Source organism: Neofelis nebulosa, chromosome 7 (genome assembly GCF_028018385.1).
Source record: "Neofelis nebulosa isolate mNeoNeb1 chromosome 7, mNeoNeb1.pri, whole genome shotgun sequence".
NCBI lineage: Eukaryota > Metazoa > Chordata > Mammalia > Carnivora > Felidae > Neofelis > Neofelis nebulosa.
Window position 1 is genome coordinate 146324162 of NC_080788.1, and position 16155 is coordinate 146340316.

Here is a 16155-nt window from a genome sequence, read left to right on the forward strand (position 1 = left end):
GCAGGCCGAAACCCTAGTTTATTCCAGCATCAGCAACATCTTAGCCATCACAAAAATAAACTCTACCAAGGGCGACGGAAGTCTCTACAGCGAGGCTAAGGGCTCAGCCGCCAGGCGGCGGACATCAGGGTGCGTGGTGGGCACTGCCCGGGCAATAAGTTAGGAAGCAGCGGGGCTGGTGGTGGTGGTGGCAGGTGCAGGCCAGGGTTTCACTTCTGGGCAGGCACGAGGTCATCAATGGCCTGGCCCTGCTCCAGCCGCTGCTCCATCTCGATGAGCAGCTTCACGCCGTCCACCACCATCTGTACCAGCTCCACCTCCGAGAAGCCCAGGCGGTCTGCGTTGGAGACGTCGAAGACCCCACCCACAGCAGCTGTGTCCACACCACCTGGGGAGACAGCCAGGTCAGCAGGACTGGGGCGGGGGGCTGCCCCAGGGGGAGAAGACCAGCTGCCCCATTCACCTGTGCCTCGTTTCTGAAGCCGCAGCCGCTTGAGCACCTCCGGGAACTTCTCATGCTTGCCCAGGTGGGGCAGCTTGATGTGCACACCTGCCCGCAGCCCTGTGCCCAGATTGGACGGGCAGGTCAGGATGTAGCCCAGGTGAGGGTTCCACATGAATTCGTAGTTCTTAGACTTGAAGAGCGTTTCAATCTGGAGGTGGAGAAGGTGAGACAGGGTTGGCCTGGCTGAGGGGCACCTCCAAGGCACCAGGTGGGGGACACCCTCGGACCCAGGAGTCCCCTGGCAGGACCCTGAGGTAACGGAGACCAGGGCTCCCAGGGGGACTGATGGGACGCCCACATCCTGGCCTGAGCTCTGGGGCTCGGCCCTGCGCCCTCCCTGGTCCCAGACCCCACTCGTGCCAGCCCAGTTTGGGGATGGTCAGGCCTGACCTGGGTGAGGCCATTGCAGAAGCGAGTGAACACCTCCTTCATGTTGCCCCCCTTCTGCATGGAGATGACCCGAAGGTGGTCTTCCTCGTTGATCCACACCAGGAAGGTCTTATTGTCATTGTGCCTGGGGGAGGGGCACGGTCAAGCCTCCTCCTTGGAGGTCTCAGAGCACATCCAGAAAAGAGCTCTAGGGGGTCCCCGGACCCCAGGAACTTTCCAAGTCCCTGAGGTGTTCCATCCGGCTGTACCCAGAAGCTTGGGCTTCTGCCAGGACCACACTCTGGAGGTAGGCAGGGAAGCCAGGACACCTCAGAGAGAGTCCAAAAAGCCCGGAGCTGTGCCCTAGCCTCTAGCCAGTCATGTGCCGCGTGGCCTGGGTGTGGGGGAGGGACGAGGGCCCCACCTAGGAGGTAAGGGGCAAGAGGACCGCTGTATCTGGGCGCAGAAGCCTCCCTACGCACACAGTGGAGGCAGGAGCTGTAAGCCTTCCCCACCCTCACCCCCACTCCCACTCCCACTAGGAAGTGTCTGCGTCACCCAGCACCTGGCAGAGTCCCTGCGGGGAAAGGGGTGAGAAAACCAGAAGCTCCGGCTCCCAAGAGGAGGGTGGAGGAGAGCAGTCAAAGCGACCCAATGCCCACCTCCAAGATCCCACGAGGCCTCAGCCTCTACCAGCTGGCGTCCCTTGATGCACCTGTGTGGTCAAGGTCACCTGCGAGGAGGCCTGGGAAGCACCAAACCTGTCCTAGGAGCACGGCTCCTCCCTCTTCCTTCCTCCTCAGCCTGGCCTTGGCATGGGGAGGGCCAAGGGGAGGAGGGGAAGGGGAGTGGGGGGGGGGGGGGGGACCCACGAGAGGAGTTGGGCACGCACCAGATGCCACGGGCATCGGGCCAGTCGCGGGCCATGCCGGAGGCCAGCAGCAGGGGCGACACGGGCTTGTCGAAGAGGAAGTGGTCGTCGATGAGCTGCTGCTGCTCTGCCTCGGTCATGCTCTTGAGCGCGTAGTACCTGCCGGCCAGGTCGCCGTCCAGGCTCGCCAGAGCTGCGGAGGGGCGCGCTCAGAAGGGCACACGGGAGCCCCTGTGCTCACGCCCGCCCAGCTTTGTGGGAGCCCCGGCCGGGCCGGCCCTCGCAGGGCCCCAGGCCGCAGTCCCCCCGGGAAACCGGACCCGGCGCGCAGATAAGAGCGCGGCAGCGGCGGCTCAGGTGACTGGGGTGACTGGTTAACAAGCCGCACGGGGACAGAGGTGCGACCCCTACCTTCCACTGCGAGCTTCTCGATGGCTCGGCGCTCCCCGCGGCTGCAGTGCGGGGGGAGGCAGAAGCCGCGGATGCTGCGACCCGTGCGCACCCGCGAGCTCAGCACGTAGTTAGGGTCCAGGTCGTCGCCGCCCTGGGGGCAGAGCGGGGGTGAGCGCTGGGGGACCCCTCCCCAGCCCGCCCCGCCACCCGGAGCCACCTCGGGGCCAACCTCGTACCTGCAGGTTGTCGGGATTGAGGTCGGTCTTGTGCTCGTCGCTGGGCTTGTAGCCTCCGTGCCGGTCCTCAATGATGGGGTCAAAGAGCTCCTTGAACACGTCATAGGATTCCTCATCGCCTGCCACGCAGCCCACGGTCATGATATAGGGGTGACCTGGGGGGAGCGTGGAATGGGGACAGTGGCGTCACTGCCAGGCCTGACCGAGCCCCTCAGGACCCTGAGGTTGTTCGCGGGAAGGGGGCGCCGCGGGAACCCTAGCCTGGGAGGGGTTCTAGGGGAGGCGCTGGGCCCGAGCCCCAGGGGAGTGTCTTGCAGATAAGGCGACCCGGTACCCTGACCCCGGGACCGAGGTGCGCGTACCCGGGTTATCCACGCCGGTCTGGATGACGTCGTCCAGTGTGAAGCCGCTCGGCGTGCACTTGGCGCGCAGCTCCGCGTACAGCTCGGGGGTCAGCACCTTGGCCATGTGGTTGTTGTGGCCGCTGAGGTCGGGGAACTCGTCCTCGGCCGGGAAGCGCAGCTTCAGCGCGTTGTGACTATTGGAGAAGGGCATGGCGGCGGCGAGCGGAAGGCTGCGGGGAGACTCGAGGGTCAGCGGGGACCCGGCGCACCGGCCCCCCAGGGACCTGCGGACCATTCAGGGCCTCGTTGCCCCTGCTCCTGGTCACCCTGGGGCGCGCGGCCAAGGTCAGAGGGGTCCGCAGCGCGCGCGGGGGAGACTCCCGCACCGCCAGGACCCCAGGCCCAGCCGGCGCGCGCGCTCCGGGCGGCGGACCCCGGCGTGCACGACTTTGCTGCCCACGAGCTCCTTCCGTGCGCAGCGCCCCCACCCCGGCGCCCAGGCGGCCGCCCCCCCTCCCCCCAGCCCTCGGGCCCACTCACCGGGCAGCCGGGCGGGGCAGGGGCGCTCGGTCGGTCGGCAGCTCTGGGCGCGGCGCAGGCGAACAGCGGTGGCTCCGCGCTCCCGCGGCTCTTAAGGGGCGCGACGCGGGCCGCCCATTGGCCGCTATTTATAGCCCATTCATTCCATTGGTCCGCGCTGCGGGGTGGTGCCGTCGCTTTGTCCGCCACCCGCAGCCCCCGACAACCCCCCCACCCGGCCGCCCACCCCTGTTATCCCTTTGCTGGGACCCCGCGCAGCCCGCCTATCCGACCCGGCGCCCGCCCAAGACCCCGCGGCTGAAGCCTCAGGCCCTTGGATATTCTGTAGTTCTCCCCGCGCTGCCTCCGGGCGGGAAACTGAGGCAGAAGAGCCACTGGGCACTTGAAGACGCTCGGGCTCATCTGCAGCCCTGCTCCTGCCCTCCCTAGCCCCGCCAGTCCCTGGATCTCGACGAGGGTCCAGGCGTGACCGGCCCAGGCTCCCGCAGCAGGTACTAACCCCTCCACCCACCCACCCCACCCCCGCCCCATCCGAGCTGGCCCGGAGCTGCCGACCTTCCTCAAGGTGCCCGCAGGCATCTCCCGGGCGATCTTGGTGCAGAGCTAAGCTCGAGGGAGGTGCAATCTGGCTGCGGCCCAGTGGGGTGGCACCCGTGGTGCCTTGACCTTGGGCAAGTCCCCCGGCGCCAGGGGACCCAAGCCAGAGACCCCCGGGGCCAGCCTTTCCTGGTAGGTGAGAGAACAATGTGGCCCTGGGAGGCCGCTGGGGACTGCACGGTCTCAGAGCCTCCAGACCCCAGCCCTGGGCCCTTTCCACAGGGGACAAGTTCATCTCCCCACCCCACCCCCAAAGGTAGTCCCCCAGAGACTCTCAGCAAAGATGGGAGGAAACACAAACAATAAGCCTATGTGAGATTTAAAAAACAACGACTCGCTAGAAATGAGGATCGTGCAAATTAAAACAAGGACTTCCACTGCCCCCAAAACACCCAGATGGCAAAAATGTGAAAGACACACCAGCCAGTGTCAGCCATGGGTTGGAATGTGGAGAGACAGACGGTCACACGCGGCCTGCAACTGTGAACTGCTACATCCTTTCTGAAAAGTAATTTGGCAGTATCTATTAAAATTAAAAACGTTTGTACTCCATGACCCAGCAATCCCACTTCTAGGAATCCAGCCTTTAGAAAGGACCGTCTCATCCCTGCAGGTAGAGATGTGCAGTGGGGAAAACACACAAATGAACTCGATGCCCATCACTTGGGGACTGGCCAGGGGTAGGAAGGCACATCCCCTGTGTAGAGTATTAACACAGCTATTTTTAACGTTTTTTTTTTTTTTTTTTTTTTTTTTTTTTATTTATTTTTGGGACAGAGAGAGACAGAGCATGAACGGGGGAGGGGCAGAGAGAGAGGGAGACACAGAATCGGAAACAGGCTCCAGGCTCCGAGCCATCAGCCCAGAGCCTGACGCGGGGCTCGAACTCACGGACCGCGAGATCGTGACCTGGCTGAAGTCGGACGCTCAACCGACTGCGCCACCCAGGCGCCCCATCTATTTTTAAAAGTGAGTTAGACCCTTAGTCACTGAGCCACCAGCAAGGACTCAGCAGCCTCCTCCTCGGCCCCCTCACCTCTTGAAGATCCATCTGCCTTGTCCCATGAGAGCCTTCTGCAGGCCACCTTCACGGCGGAAAAGAGATCCTATCCCACGTCCACTATCCAGAACATCCCCTCTTCCAAACCCTTTGCCGACGTGAGTAAGAGTGACGATCTTCCTGCGGACACTGAAGGTCTTGTCCACATATGAAGCCAACAGAGAAATGGCTGGGAGACCCTTACTACTATCCAAGGGGTCATTGATGATTACAACAAAAAGGAACTAATAAGGTGTTTAAGAAATTCCCCTGCAATGGTGGTGTAATTGAGCACCCAGAATATGGAGAAGTAATTCAGCTGCAGGGTGACCAGTGCAAGAACATATGCCAATTCCTCGTGGAGACTGGAGTGGCAAAGGAGCCCTAGCTGAAGTTACCCACTTGGTTTTCTTTTTATTATTATCATCTCTTTTTTTTTTTTTTTAAGTAATCTCTTCCCCCAAGTTGAGGCTTGAACTCACGATCCTGAGATCAAGAACCGCGTGCTCCACTGACTGAGCCAGCCAGGCGCCCCAGTTTCATGGGTTTTAAGTGCTTTTGATTAAGCTTAAGTGAGGATTTCCTTGCAACGAGTAGAATTTCCCTTCTGTCCCTTGCCACAAGTTAAAAAACCCCACAGCTTGTATAATGTAACCATTTGGGGTCTGCTTTTAACTTGTAGTCGTGCAATTCCTTCATGCAATAAAATGAGAAGAGAAAAAGAAGAGTCAATTGGAGCTTGTGTGTTAATGCACGCCATGCGTCGTTTTGTGAATAAGGCAAGAAAGGAGGGGACACCCTTCTCTGTGTGTATGTAACAAAACGCCTCCAGGACCACACAGTGAGCTCTGGGGGACAGCAAGGTGAACATCACGCTGCTGCTGGAAGGCTGGCCACGAGTGACCAGCCACGTGAATGAAATCATGTCGCCATCCGGGAGGAGACGGGGGCTGCGGGGGCTGGGGGCAGGGCAGAGGCGGAGCAAGGAGCTCCAGGGGATTTGGTACCCCTGAGGAACCCGCACTGGAGCAAAGAGGCACAGGACGAGCAAGCCCCTTCACCTCCGCCTGTGTGCGCACCAGTGGGTGTGGAATGTCGCTAGGCCGTCCCTGCGGTTAGCACACACGGGACTTCTGTCTCCTCCCTCGCTCACCTTGGCGTGCTTTGACCTGTTCCCAGTCAACATTTTCTTAAGACACATAAAACAAACCAAGGTAAAGAGGCAAGTGGGCAGGACTGCCCAGACAGCAGGTGTCCCTTAAGCCTGGAATTCCTGCCCCCTGTGCCCCTTGAAGCCCCTTCCTCCCATTTTAGAAATAATCTGCAGTTGCCTCTTCCACCTCCCCACCCCCAAAAGCCTGATGGGCTCAAGTTTCTGTTTCTGGAAACCTGAAGGCAGACTTGGCTTTCAGACATGGGGTGAGGGGCACTCAGGGCTTCCTCTTTGTCTTCAGCCTCTGCGGCTTCTCAACCCGTCCCCCACGCCACCCTCAGGCCACCAAGGGCGTGACCTGCTGGGTGGGAGGAGGGAAGGGTCCTATCCCCTCTCCCCCCAAAAGCAAGGTCCAAGCTGGAGAGGTGAGGTCCAGAGGTTTGGGGTTGCCTTGCTCAAGGTCAGGCCCTGTGATACTGCTGCTTGAGGCTCCAGAAATCCTCAGCCTCTGAGAGGGGTGTTTTATCTGCTTTTGCAGATAAGCAAAGGCAGATCAGAAGATGGGTGACAGAAGAGACAGGTCAGAGGTCCAGCAAACCGTCACTGGTCCTGGAGTGCCTGGCCCTGAGCTAACTTAACCTGGGACCCATCTTGGGGACCACCCCCACCCCCACCCCCCAGGGCTGGCCAAGCCCAGGCTGCACTAGATTGACAGCATGGGTGGTCAACAGCTGCGATGGGGGAAGGGCAGGGGGCCTTCAAGGCCTTTAGACCCAAATGTCAGGGGATGGCTCCCTACCAGGGGCTGCTTGGGAGCCTGTGTGGTCCCAGAGCAGAGGAGCAAGGGGTGGGGAGGCCTGGACGGTGCCAGCCTCCACCTCACCAAGAATAACACTGCCCCAGTGACCTGGCTCTTGTCTGTGGACCCTCCATTTTCCCCAGGGCCCAAGGAGCCGGTTTGGCAGCGTCTGGGCAAGAAGCTGGGTGACATCACCCAACGAGTTTATGGTCCAGGTTCCTCAGAAATCACACCTGGTTGCACATTAACCAGCCAGCCCTAGAGGGGGAGGGGAGCTTCAATGGAGTCCCCAGCTTTTCATCCACAAACTCAGCCTGCCCAGTGGGGTGCAGCACCGGGCATGCAGGGGGGTAGGCCAAGTGGGAGGGACAGGCAAGGAGCCAGAGGTCATTCTCAGAGTCTGTGCTTAAAAGACAGGATGGGCATTGCTTGCTCCTGGTGCCCCGTCCCTGAGCCCTGAAGAACCCAAAGGGGAAGTTGGTTGCAGTCAGGAGAGGGGTAGGGGCTGCTTTGGGGTCACTGAGCACCATGGGGTAAGAGCCTGGGCTACTCAGAGAGAGGGTTATGTCAGGGCACCTGGTCCAGGTGCAGCCTTCCCCCCCCCCCCCCCCCCCTGCCGTGGACATCTTCAGCTTCTCTCTTCCTGACAGGGTGCCTGTGACCCTTGTCTCCAGGGTCTTTTTCCTGCCTGTTCCCACCTTTCTTCAAATCTGCCATTGGTTCTCTCAAGTTAGGTTTACTGGCTTTAAATCCCAATCCCCCATTGGCTGTGACCTCAGGCAGTTACCTAGCCTGAGTTTCCATAAAGTGGTCCCCACCCTGACAGGATTGTGGAGAAGGTTTAATATAATGATACTTACCTGGGATTCTTTAGAACCAGTTCTTGGTAGGGGAGTCCCAATATACAAACTCTGCCCTGGGCAAAGTGTCCACCTGACCTGAGTAATCAGCTGGGGCTTGGGGGAGCAGTGCTAAGGATCCCGCTCAGGGCTGGGGCAGCCTCAGATGGAGCAGATGGGCAACTCTGGGTAGGCTACCTAGAGGAGGGGGCACTGGAGAAGCTAGCCAACCAGTCACAGACAGAGAGGCAAGTGGGAAGTTGGGACCACAGGAAACCACTGCCGAGTCACTAAGTCCCAATTTAGGCTCTTAGTAGGCGCCCAACCTCAGCTCCATATCACAGCTGAGAGGCTGGGGAAGAGGAACGCCCAGAAGTGGAAAGTTGAAATCTCCCAGTGGAGCAATTAGGGGGTGATTCAGGCAGGTGCATCACCAAGAGAGTGAAGCAGAGTGACCTGGAACAGAGGTTGTCAAGCTGTAGATGGGGCTGGCTTGTCTCCACGTTAAGGGGAAGAAGCAGCAAGGCCATAATGAGCCACGTGGGCAGCTGGTGGCCAGAGTGCTGGCCGAAAAGGAACAATAACCCACTTAGGTGGCCACCTAAGTCCCCTTACCTTCTTACCCCTGAGAGGTTCCCAGACCCAGACCCAGCCAGGGCAGAGGCATGGTGGGGGGAGCTGAGGTTAGGCACCTGGCTTCTACCCTGGACTCTCTGAGGGGCCCATGGCAAGGGCCACAGGCACCCTGGCAGTCCTGGCCCCAGAAAAAGGAGAATTCATTGTGCCCCACGGACAGGCTGGCCCGGCAGGGGCCTGGCCACTCCCATTTTGTCAGGCTGGGGTGTGGCCTACAGTCACTCGATTTAGTAGGGCCCAGACTAAGCCCAAGGTGGGCTTGAGGGGCTCTATCAGAACGAGCCCAGGGTGCTGGGAGCTGAGTGCTAGAGGAAGGCATTCCATATCCCCTGCTGTCCACCCCTCCGCCCCACGCCCTCTCTACAGAGGAACTGGCTCTGAATCAGCCCTGCTGAGACAGAACAGGGCTGCCGCTTCCCTTTTTTTTGCCCCTGTGTTCCCGCTGCCCTTCCCCCAGTGTGCCTGCTCAGGCTGCTCACCTGGTCCTCAGCACCCCCAATGTGAGCCCGGTTCATGCAGCTCTCATTGTGCCCCGGGTCCGGGAGGGGACAGCCCGCCGCCTCCCCGAAGTGGAGAATGTGCCCCTGCAGGGGAGGCAAGGCTTGGCCTAAGGCCACTTCTGCAGACCCTTCGGGCCAGAGCCTTCTGGGACGACCCTCTGATCTGCAATTCCATTTTCTGGAATTCATCCTGGGGCCCAGTGTGAGGTGTTCCCAGAGTGGTTTGCTGGGACAACACGGCCAAGGCAAAGTGTCCTCGTAGGGCGTGGGCAGCTAGCAAAGGGCCAGCCTTTCCGGGGACTTCAGGGCTGCCAAAAAGAGTGCGTTACGAGGCCCTGCCCCGGTCCCCGCCCACAGCAGCCCGACCGAGGGGACGCTGGAACTTCTCGTTCGTCCTTTGCACGAGCTTGTATAAACAGCGAAGTCGTAGCGAGCAGAGGCCGCCCAGGAGGCGCGCTCCGCAGCCGGGAGGGGCTGCCCACGGGTCCCGGCATCCCGCGCGCGAGGGGCGGGGCGCCGTGACGCCATCCGCGGGCGCCGCGCCGCGCCGGAGCCGGAAGTGCGGAGGCAGCGTCGCGCGGCCACGTGCGGAGCGTCCATCAGCGGGAGCCCGCCGAGCCTGGCGGGTGAGACTCGGTGCGGCCCCCCCTCGCCCCGTGCCGGCCCGGCCTGCCGCGTCCCCAACCTCTGCTGGGGGGCCCTTACCTCTCCTGCATCCCCCCCTTGCCGCCCGTCCGCCTGGAAGCCCGCTTTGGGGGAGACTGGGGTGAGGGGCGTTCCGTGGAATGAAGCCTGGCCTGCAGGTGATACCACAGACCACTGACCGCTGGTGGCCGGTCCCTCCTCTCACACCTGGAGAATGGGAGTCGGTGTCCCGGAGAAGGGTGATGAGAGGGTCTGATCCTTAGTAGGAAATCGTGGGCTCGTCCTTTGCCATTGCCCCGCTTGAGTTTCTCCATCTGTTTCTCCATCCTCCATCTGGGCTGATGACTTCTAATTCATGACCTAGACCAAGAAGGGCTTAACACGTCAGTGCAGGGTGCAGCCCTGTTGGTCGTCCTGTTGGACAGAGCCAGGGACGGAGCCAGCCACCCCACCCTCACCGCTTGGGACCTGGGCCTCACAGCCCTCCACCCAGATCCCAGGTGCACCCTCTTGGCACCTTTGCATGCTCATGCCCACACACATTCTCCCAGGTCTCAGGCACCTGCCAGATAGCAACACCATGAGCTTCGTGGCGTATGAGGAGCTGATCAAAGAGGGTGACACGGCCATCCTGTCACTGGGCCACGGTGCGATGGTGGCAGTGCGTGTGCAGCGGGGGGCACAGACCCAGACCCGGCATGGCGTCCTGCGGCACTCAGTAGACCTCATCGGCCGCCCCTTCGGCTCCAAGGTGACCTGTGGTCGAGGTGGCTGGGTGTATGTGCTCCACCCCACGCCTGAGCTCTGGACACTGAACCTGCCACACCGCACCCAGATCCTCTACTCCACTGACATTGCTCTGCTCACCATGATGCTGGAGCTTCGGCCTGGCTCTGTGGTCTGTGAATCCGGTGAGTTCTTTGGGCTACCTCAATCCTGATTCTGAAAAATTGACTTGAAGATGAAAGTCTGACCCAGCATCCAGACAGCCTCCATCCCGCCCTTCCTCAGCTTCTGCTTTACCAATGTTTTGGGGGGGCTGACTGCAGGGAGTGAGGGCAGAAGCAGGAGCACTAGTTAGGAGGCAGGTGCTGTAATCTGAATGGGAGTTGATGGCACTGGACCAGGGGTTTCCCCCAGAGGAGCTGGTGTTCAGTGAGAGTCCTGCCTGCCTGGGCGAGGCAGGGCCAGAGCGCCACTTGGCTCTGGCCTAGGTGCTGACTGCCAGTCGCTACCCCTGTGCTGACAGGAGAGCAGAGAGTGGCTGGCCCAGCAGTCCCCGACCACCCAGCCCCAGGGCCGAGAGTTTCCCCTTCCTGGAGGGAGACCAGGGCTGCTCTGAGGTACTCATTGTAGGTGGGGAGTCTCTATCTCAAGCTCCTTGTCGGCCAGCACTGCTGTCACTGAGGCCAGGGCCTGAGGTCGTTCCTGGGGCCACCTGGGGTGGAGACTGAAGCATACAGCCTGGTCAGGAACAGCCCAGGCCCGATGCACCTATGTTTCCAGCATGTGCCTCATGGGCTGTGCAGCTGGGCTCCAAGGTCACAAAGAGTTCCCAGAACCATTGCTTCCAGGTGTGAGGACTTGAGGCCATCTTATTCCTCTCAGGCCTCTTTCTCCATGTTGGCCAGCCAGATACTTTGAAACGGGAAGAGTCAGGTGCAGAACTTGGGCTGTGGGTCGGAGGGTTAGTGGGGTCTAGGCAGAGGCCTGCTGCCCAGCCACTGGGGACTTGGGGAGCCGGGGGCAGATGGGCAGCAGGCCCTCGAGCCAGCTCCATACCCTACTGCTCTCTGTGCAGTGGGCGTGCTTCTGGGCTCTAATATGCCAGCTGCCCTCTAGGAACTACGGGTACAGCCGTGAACGAGACAGGCCAGGTTGCCCCTTCCCTGAGGGGACAGTAAGCCCAGTGTCACTGTTTCAGTGCTGCGATCGCTGTGAGGCTAGTAAAACTGGACCGTGTGTTTGAGGGTGGCTCCAAGAGGTCCCTCCACCTCGGTCGGTCCAGGAAGACCTCTGGCATGGGGACATTCAGTTGGAAACGAGGAGGAGGAGGCGCTACCAAGAGCCAAGCAAGCGAGAGCGTCACCCCAAGGGTGAGCCGTGCAGAGGCCCTGAGTGAGGACCCAGCAAGGAGGCCAACGTGGCAGGGGCAGGAAATGAGGTCGGGAGGAAACGGGCGCAGCTTGGAGGGTGGTCGGGTCTGACTGTGCCCGTGTGGAGAGGCGAGAGCAGGGTCTCACCGAGGGGAACAGAATCGCCTGTCTGGTGGCGGTTACGGAGCCAGGAGGGAGGGCCCAGGCTGCCCGGGGGCAGGGTGGAGGCGGGGAGGCAGGAGCTACCTGTGGACCGAATGTGGGGTGGGAGAGGGGAGTCTGGGGCACCCCTGCGATGTCTGGTCGAGCTGTGGGTGTCGTTGACTGGGCAGGAAGGGCCGCCGGGAGGGGTTCGGGCTTGGAGCGGATCCAGCTCTGTCCTCGTTAACGCCGAGCGCTGTCGGGTGTTGGGAGGTCGTGCGTGTGCGCTGGACAATAGGAGTCTGCAGCGAAGGGACCTGGCACTGGGGAGCATGCATCAAGACTGGCACCCGAAACCGCAGGGCGGGGGAGGTCATGGGGGGACGCAGCCCCAGCTGGGCACAGCCAGGTGAGAAGTCAGGCAGAGGGGCAGCACTGACAGGAGCCGGGGAGTGGCCAGGGCAGGTGGAAGAGAACTGGCGGACGGCGACGTGGGGGAAGAGTGGGGCCCGGTGGCAAGTCGGCTGCCGTGTCTTGGTGCCGTGAGACCAGGCGAAGCGAGGGCGGAGGCACACCACACTCCCGCTCCACGTGGCCTGGAGGTGGGCAGACCTCTGAGTGGGCAGCGAGCTTGGGGGACTCGGGGCCAGCCACCGGGTGGGGGGTGGGGAGTGGGGGGCGGGGACGGGGTTTGCTCCGGTGCTGGGATCGGGCAGGGCGGCCGCTCTGCCGCCCGGACCCACCGCAGACCCCGAAAACAAACCCAGCCGGTCGCGTCCCCACCCAGCCCCAGTGCAGACTCGGTGACAAAACCGTGGGCAGCCCGGACCTGCCGGGCAGTTCCGGAGTGGTGCCCGCTAGCGACCAGGATCGTCTGACCCATGGGCCCCGTGTGGGTTTTTCCTGGTAAGGGTGGGGTTGATTCTTAAGTGTCCCCGGCAGTCCTGCCTGACACCCGTCCCTTCCTGCCAGGCACTGGCAGCGGCTCCGTGTCCCACGCGCTCATCCGCACCATCGCGCCCACGGGCCACCTGCACTCGGTGGAGTTTCACCAGCAGCGGGCAGAGAAGGCCCGGGAGGAGTTCCAGGAGCACCGAGTGGGCCGCTGGGTGACGGTGCGCAACCAGGACGTATGCCGCAGCGGCTTTGGTGTGAGCCACGTGGCTGATGCTGTTTTCCTGGACATCCCGTCTCCTTGGGAGGCTGTGGGCCACGCCTGGGACGCCCTCAAGGTTGAAGGTACGTTGGGGGTTCTGGTGTGGGCCTGGCCTTGGGTGTGGGTCGTCTGAAGCCCAGAGAGGTCAGAAGCCAACAGGCCACATAGTGTGGCCAGGCCAGGGCCCCTTTTGACCGGAAGTCGGGGTGGGGTCAGGCTGGCCGAAGGCTCGTGGGGAGGTGGAGAGGAATAGGAACCGGGGAGAACGGGGCTCCAGCTGAGCCTGTGTTCTTTGGCCTTGCTCCACTCCCCCCCACCCCCCACCCCCCACCCCCTGGAGCTGGGAGGCATCTGAGTTCCCTGGGGACTGTGGCAGCCCCACCTTAGAGGTGCCACCTGTGTCTCAGGGCACTCCAGACTCTGACCCCAGCTCTTGCCCGAAGAGTCTCCCCTCCCCCCACCAGCCACGAGCCAGCAGAGTAGCCCCTTTTAGGGAAGATACGAGATGTGGAGGCGGGAAGGAGGCGGGAACATTGGCTCTGAGCCAGGGAGGCGCTGGTGAGGCCCTGGGTTTTTCCCTTTTGTGGAGAAGGAGCCAGCCCAGGCAGCCAGGGCCCCTTCCCTCCTCCCTGTGGAGCAGAGCAGGACAGAGGGTGGGGAGGAGGGTGGAGAGCCACCCCAGGCGCCCCCAGGGGGAGGGCTGCCCTCCCCCCGCCCCCCGAAAGACAGGTGCCAAGGCGCGCCTCAAACAGCAAGGCAGCAGCAGTGGGTCCCAGTGGGTCCCCTGCCGTGTCCCTGCTCTCTGCCAAGGTGGCCTGGGGCTCGGGAGGGGCTGAGCCCAGCTTCCCACCCCTCCGCCCCTTCTAGCTTTGCCCCCAGATGATGCCAGGTCCACGTGGTCACCCTCCCGAGCCTTCCTCCTGTCGTTGGGGCTCCCTCCTGGTGCTTGGCCGGGGGGAGCTGCACCATCCGTGGACCCCACCCCCTGTACCCCTCCAAGCCCCTCCCTTGGGCTCTCTCTGTGTCTCTTGCTCATGGGCCTTGTATTTTCCGATACCTGCCTGCTCTGTGAGCCCGACCCCAGCGAAGCGCAGTCCCCAGGCTCCCTGGGACTCGGTCCGGCCGGAAGGCTCTAGCCCTCGCCCAGAGGGTCCTGTCTCCCCAGCAGTACGCTCAGGGGCCAGGTGCCTTCTTGGGGATGACACTGTGCCCTCTAGGTTGCCATCAAACTGCTCGTGCTTCCTCCAAACTCACCCCTTCCTGAAGATCCATCTGGCGGTCCCTGGGTGTGTCCCCAGGTGTAGCTGAGGTGACCAGGCCTCAGGGACATTCCAGGACTTGCCCGGCCACATCCCTTCCCCCGCCTCGGATTCCTAGGATGGGGATGTGGGCTGGACGCGGGCCAGGCCGAGGGACACTGCAGGTGGGCCCTGGTGGGAGGTGGCAGGAAGGGGCTGTCAGCTCCCGCCTGCACCCTGTCATCCTTGGCCGTCGGCGCCTCCTGTTCCCCAGAGCGGGTGACAGCCTCTAATTTCCTGTGACAGCAACAGCCTCCGCCCGCCGGTGAGCCCCGTCCCCCACTGCCACCGTGCCGTGTGGTGAGTGCTCTTCTGGGCACAGCGCTCCTGCAGCTGGGACAGGGCTCTGCCCTGACCCCTGACCCCTGAGCCCGTTGTTCCTCCTGGCCCCGACCCTCGGCTTTCCCCGTAGAAGCGCCTGCCAAAGGCCAAAGAAATAAGGGTCGTGGGCTTGGTCTAAGTGGCCCCTTCCACGCGGCTCCCGGAGAGCCCCTGCCCCGCCGGCCTGTGCCCCTCCTCCACCCTGCTGCCAGGCTCTGCGTGGTGGAGGACTCGGCCCGCCTCGGGCCCCGGGACGGTGGCCGGGCACCCACACGCCCGGCCCGCAGTCCCCAGCCCTCAGGCTGCTGGCTCCTGAGCCCCCACCCCACCCCCCGCCCGGCTCCCCTGACTGCGCGTCTGGCTCCCCGCAGGTGGGCGCTTCTGCTCCTTCTCGCCGTGCATCGAGCAGGTGCAGCGCACGTGCCAGGCGCTGGCGGCCCGCGGCTTCTCAGAGCTGAGCACCTTGGAGGTGCTGCCCCGGGTGTACAACGTGCGCACCGTCAGCCTGCCTGCGCCCGACCTGGGGGCCGGTCCGGGCCCCGAAGCCGGCCCCGACGCCAGCCCCTTCCGCAGTGGCACACCCATGAAGGAGGCCGTGGGCCACACCGGCTACCTGACCTTTGCCACCAAGACCCCCGGCTAGCGGGCCTCCCCGGAGCCCAGGCAGGGAGGTGTGGCTCAGCCAGAGGCCGCCTTATAAGGTCAGCGGGCTACCGCCAGGCCGGGCCTGTGTTTAGAAAGGCGGGGGTGGGGGGGGGGCGGGGCGGGCAGGCAGGGCTGGGGGGCCCCAGGGGGCGGCTCCAGGAAGGCCTCCTGCCCCAGTCACTGCTGGGCTCTGCTTCCCCGAGCTGCCGCTGTTCTTTTGCCACAGAAAATCTCCACTGTCGCAAGCTCTTCTGGGTGTTGAGGCCAAGGGGTGCCCCTTCCCAGGTGGCCCCAAGCTGGCAGGGAGGGGGGCAGCAAGGACTCCGAGGAGAAGGACCAGGGGCTTGCTGCCCCACTCGGTGTGTGGCCTGGCTCGTCCTCTCCCCGGGGCGAGAGCCTGGCGCTGCCCTGCCCCCCCCCCCCCCCCCCCCCCCAGAGCTGCCCATGCCAGGCCAGCCCGGCGGCCAGGGAGAGGTGGTCTTGCCGTGTGGCCTCGGGCCTGGCCCAGCCTGCCTGGTGCTATACAGGCCAAGTGGCAGTGTCCCGCAGCCCCTCCTGTTGGAGAGACGGGGGAGGGGAGCCCTGCCCCCCTGCCGAAGTGCCTCCTGTGGCCGCGGTCCCGCCAGAGCCCCTGGCGTGGCAAGAAGCGAGACCGCGGCATCACTTAGCCGGGAGCCTGAGGAGGGCGGAGAAGTGCTTCAAGTGATCCGGCTGGCGGTCCCTCTCAGCTGTTTGAACCCCAGCTGTCCAACCCCGGAGATACTTGGGTGCCCCACCCTCACGGGAGCCCTGGGGACAAGGGGGCACATCCAGGGGGGAGGACACCCCTCCAGGGCAGGCCTGCCCTGCTCTCTGGCATCCATGCCTGCCACTGCTGCGTGAAGGGCCCGAGTGTCTGCCCTCGGCCTCAGCTGTCATCAGGAGCCTCAGTTTTCCCATGTTGGACGAGAGCCCCAGGATGCTGTGCTGGCAGGGGGCAGGGGGCCGGCCCCTGACCATGCCTGGCGGAGAAATAAACACCGTTGCTCCTGC

General features: G+C 63.1%; 2 protein-coding genes and 1 pseudogene across 4 annotated transcripts; 2 read left to right on the top strand and 1 right to left on the bottom strand.

Moving 5' to 3' along the window:
• On the bottom strand, positions 1-3416 carry CKB (creatine kinase B). Its single transcript, XM_058740387.1, has 8 exons — positions 3259-3416; positions 2737-2948; positions 2375-2529; positions 2157-2289; positions 1767-1938; positions 896-1019; positions 464-653; positions 1-388 (listed from the first exon to the last, which is right to left on the bottom strand). Exons 2-8 carry the CDS (start codon positions 2927-2929, stop codon positions 210-212), a joined length of 1146 nt encoding a protein of 381 aa, XP_058596370.1. The 5' UTR covers positions 2930-2948; positions 3259-3416; the 3' UTR covers positions 1-209.
• Positions 3417-4474: 1058 nt separating this feature from the next.
• Positions 4475-5718, top strand: LOC131518005 (eukaryotic translation initiation factor 1b-like; annotated as a pseudogene).
• Positions 5719-9250: 3532 nt separating this feature from the next.
• TRMT61A (tRNA methyltransferase 61A) lies at positions 9251-16155 on the top strand. Of its 3 annotated transcripts, none has more exons than XM_058740390.1 (4): positions 9251-9457; positions 10018-10377; positions 12676-12942; positions 14850-16155. In XM_058740390.1, the coding sequence occupies exons 2-4, from the start codon at positions 10047-10049 to the stop codon at positions 15119-15121; spliced, it is 870 nt and encodes a 289-aa protein (XP_058596373.1). In that variant the 5' UTR covers positions 9251-9457; positions 10018-10046; the 3' UTR covers positions 15122-16155. The 3 variants fall into 3 exon arrangements, with proteins under 3 accessions (XP_058596373.1, XP_058596372.1, XP_058596371.1); XM_058740389.1 differs by having other exon boundaries at positions 9337-9447; XM_058740388.1 differs by lacking the exon at positions 9251-9457 and having other exon boundaries at positions 9464-10377.

Excerpts from the sequence above, each read along its gene's own strand:
- CKB (XM_058740387.1), bottom strand. The coding sequence starts at position 2,929 with ATGCCCTTCTCCAATAGTCACAACGCGCTGAAGCTGCGCTTCCCGGCC. Across the intron at positions 2,290-2,374 it reads TCAATCCCGACAACCTGCAG|GGCGGCGACGACCTGGACCC; the intron begins GTACGAGGTTGG and ends CTCTGCCCCCAG. Across the intron at positions 654-895 it reads TCTGCAATGGCCTCACCCAG|ATTGAAACGCTCTTCAAGTC; the intron begins GTCAGGCCTGAC and ends CTCCACCTCCAG.
- TRMT61A (XM_058740388.1), top strand. The coding sequence starts at position 9,990 with ATGCTCATGCCCACACACATTCTCCCAGGTCTCAGGCACCTGCCAGAT. Across the intron at positions 10,378-12,675 it reads CTCTGTGGTCTGTGAATCCG|GCACTGGCAGCGGCTCCGTG; the intron begins GTGAGTTCTTTG and ends CCTTCCTGCCAG. Across the intron at positions 12,943-14,849 it reads GGACGCCCTCAAGGTTGAAG|GTGGGCGCTTCTGCTCCTTC; the intron begins GTACGTTGGGGG and ends GGCTCCCCGCAG.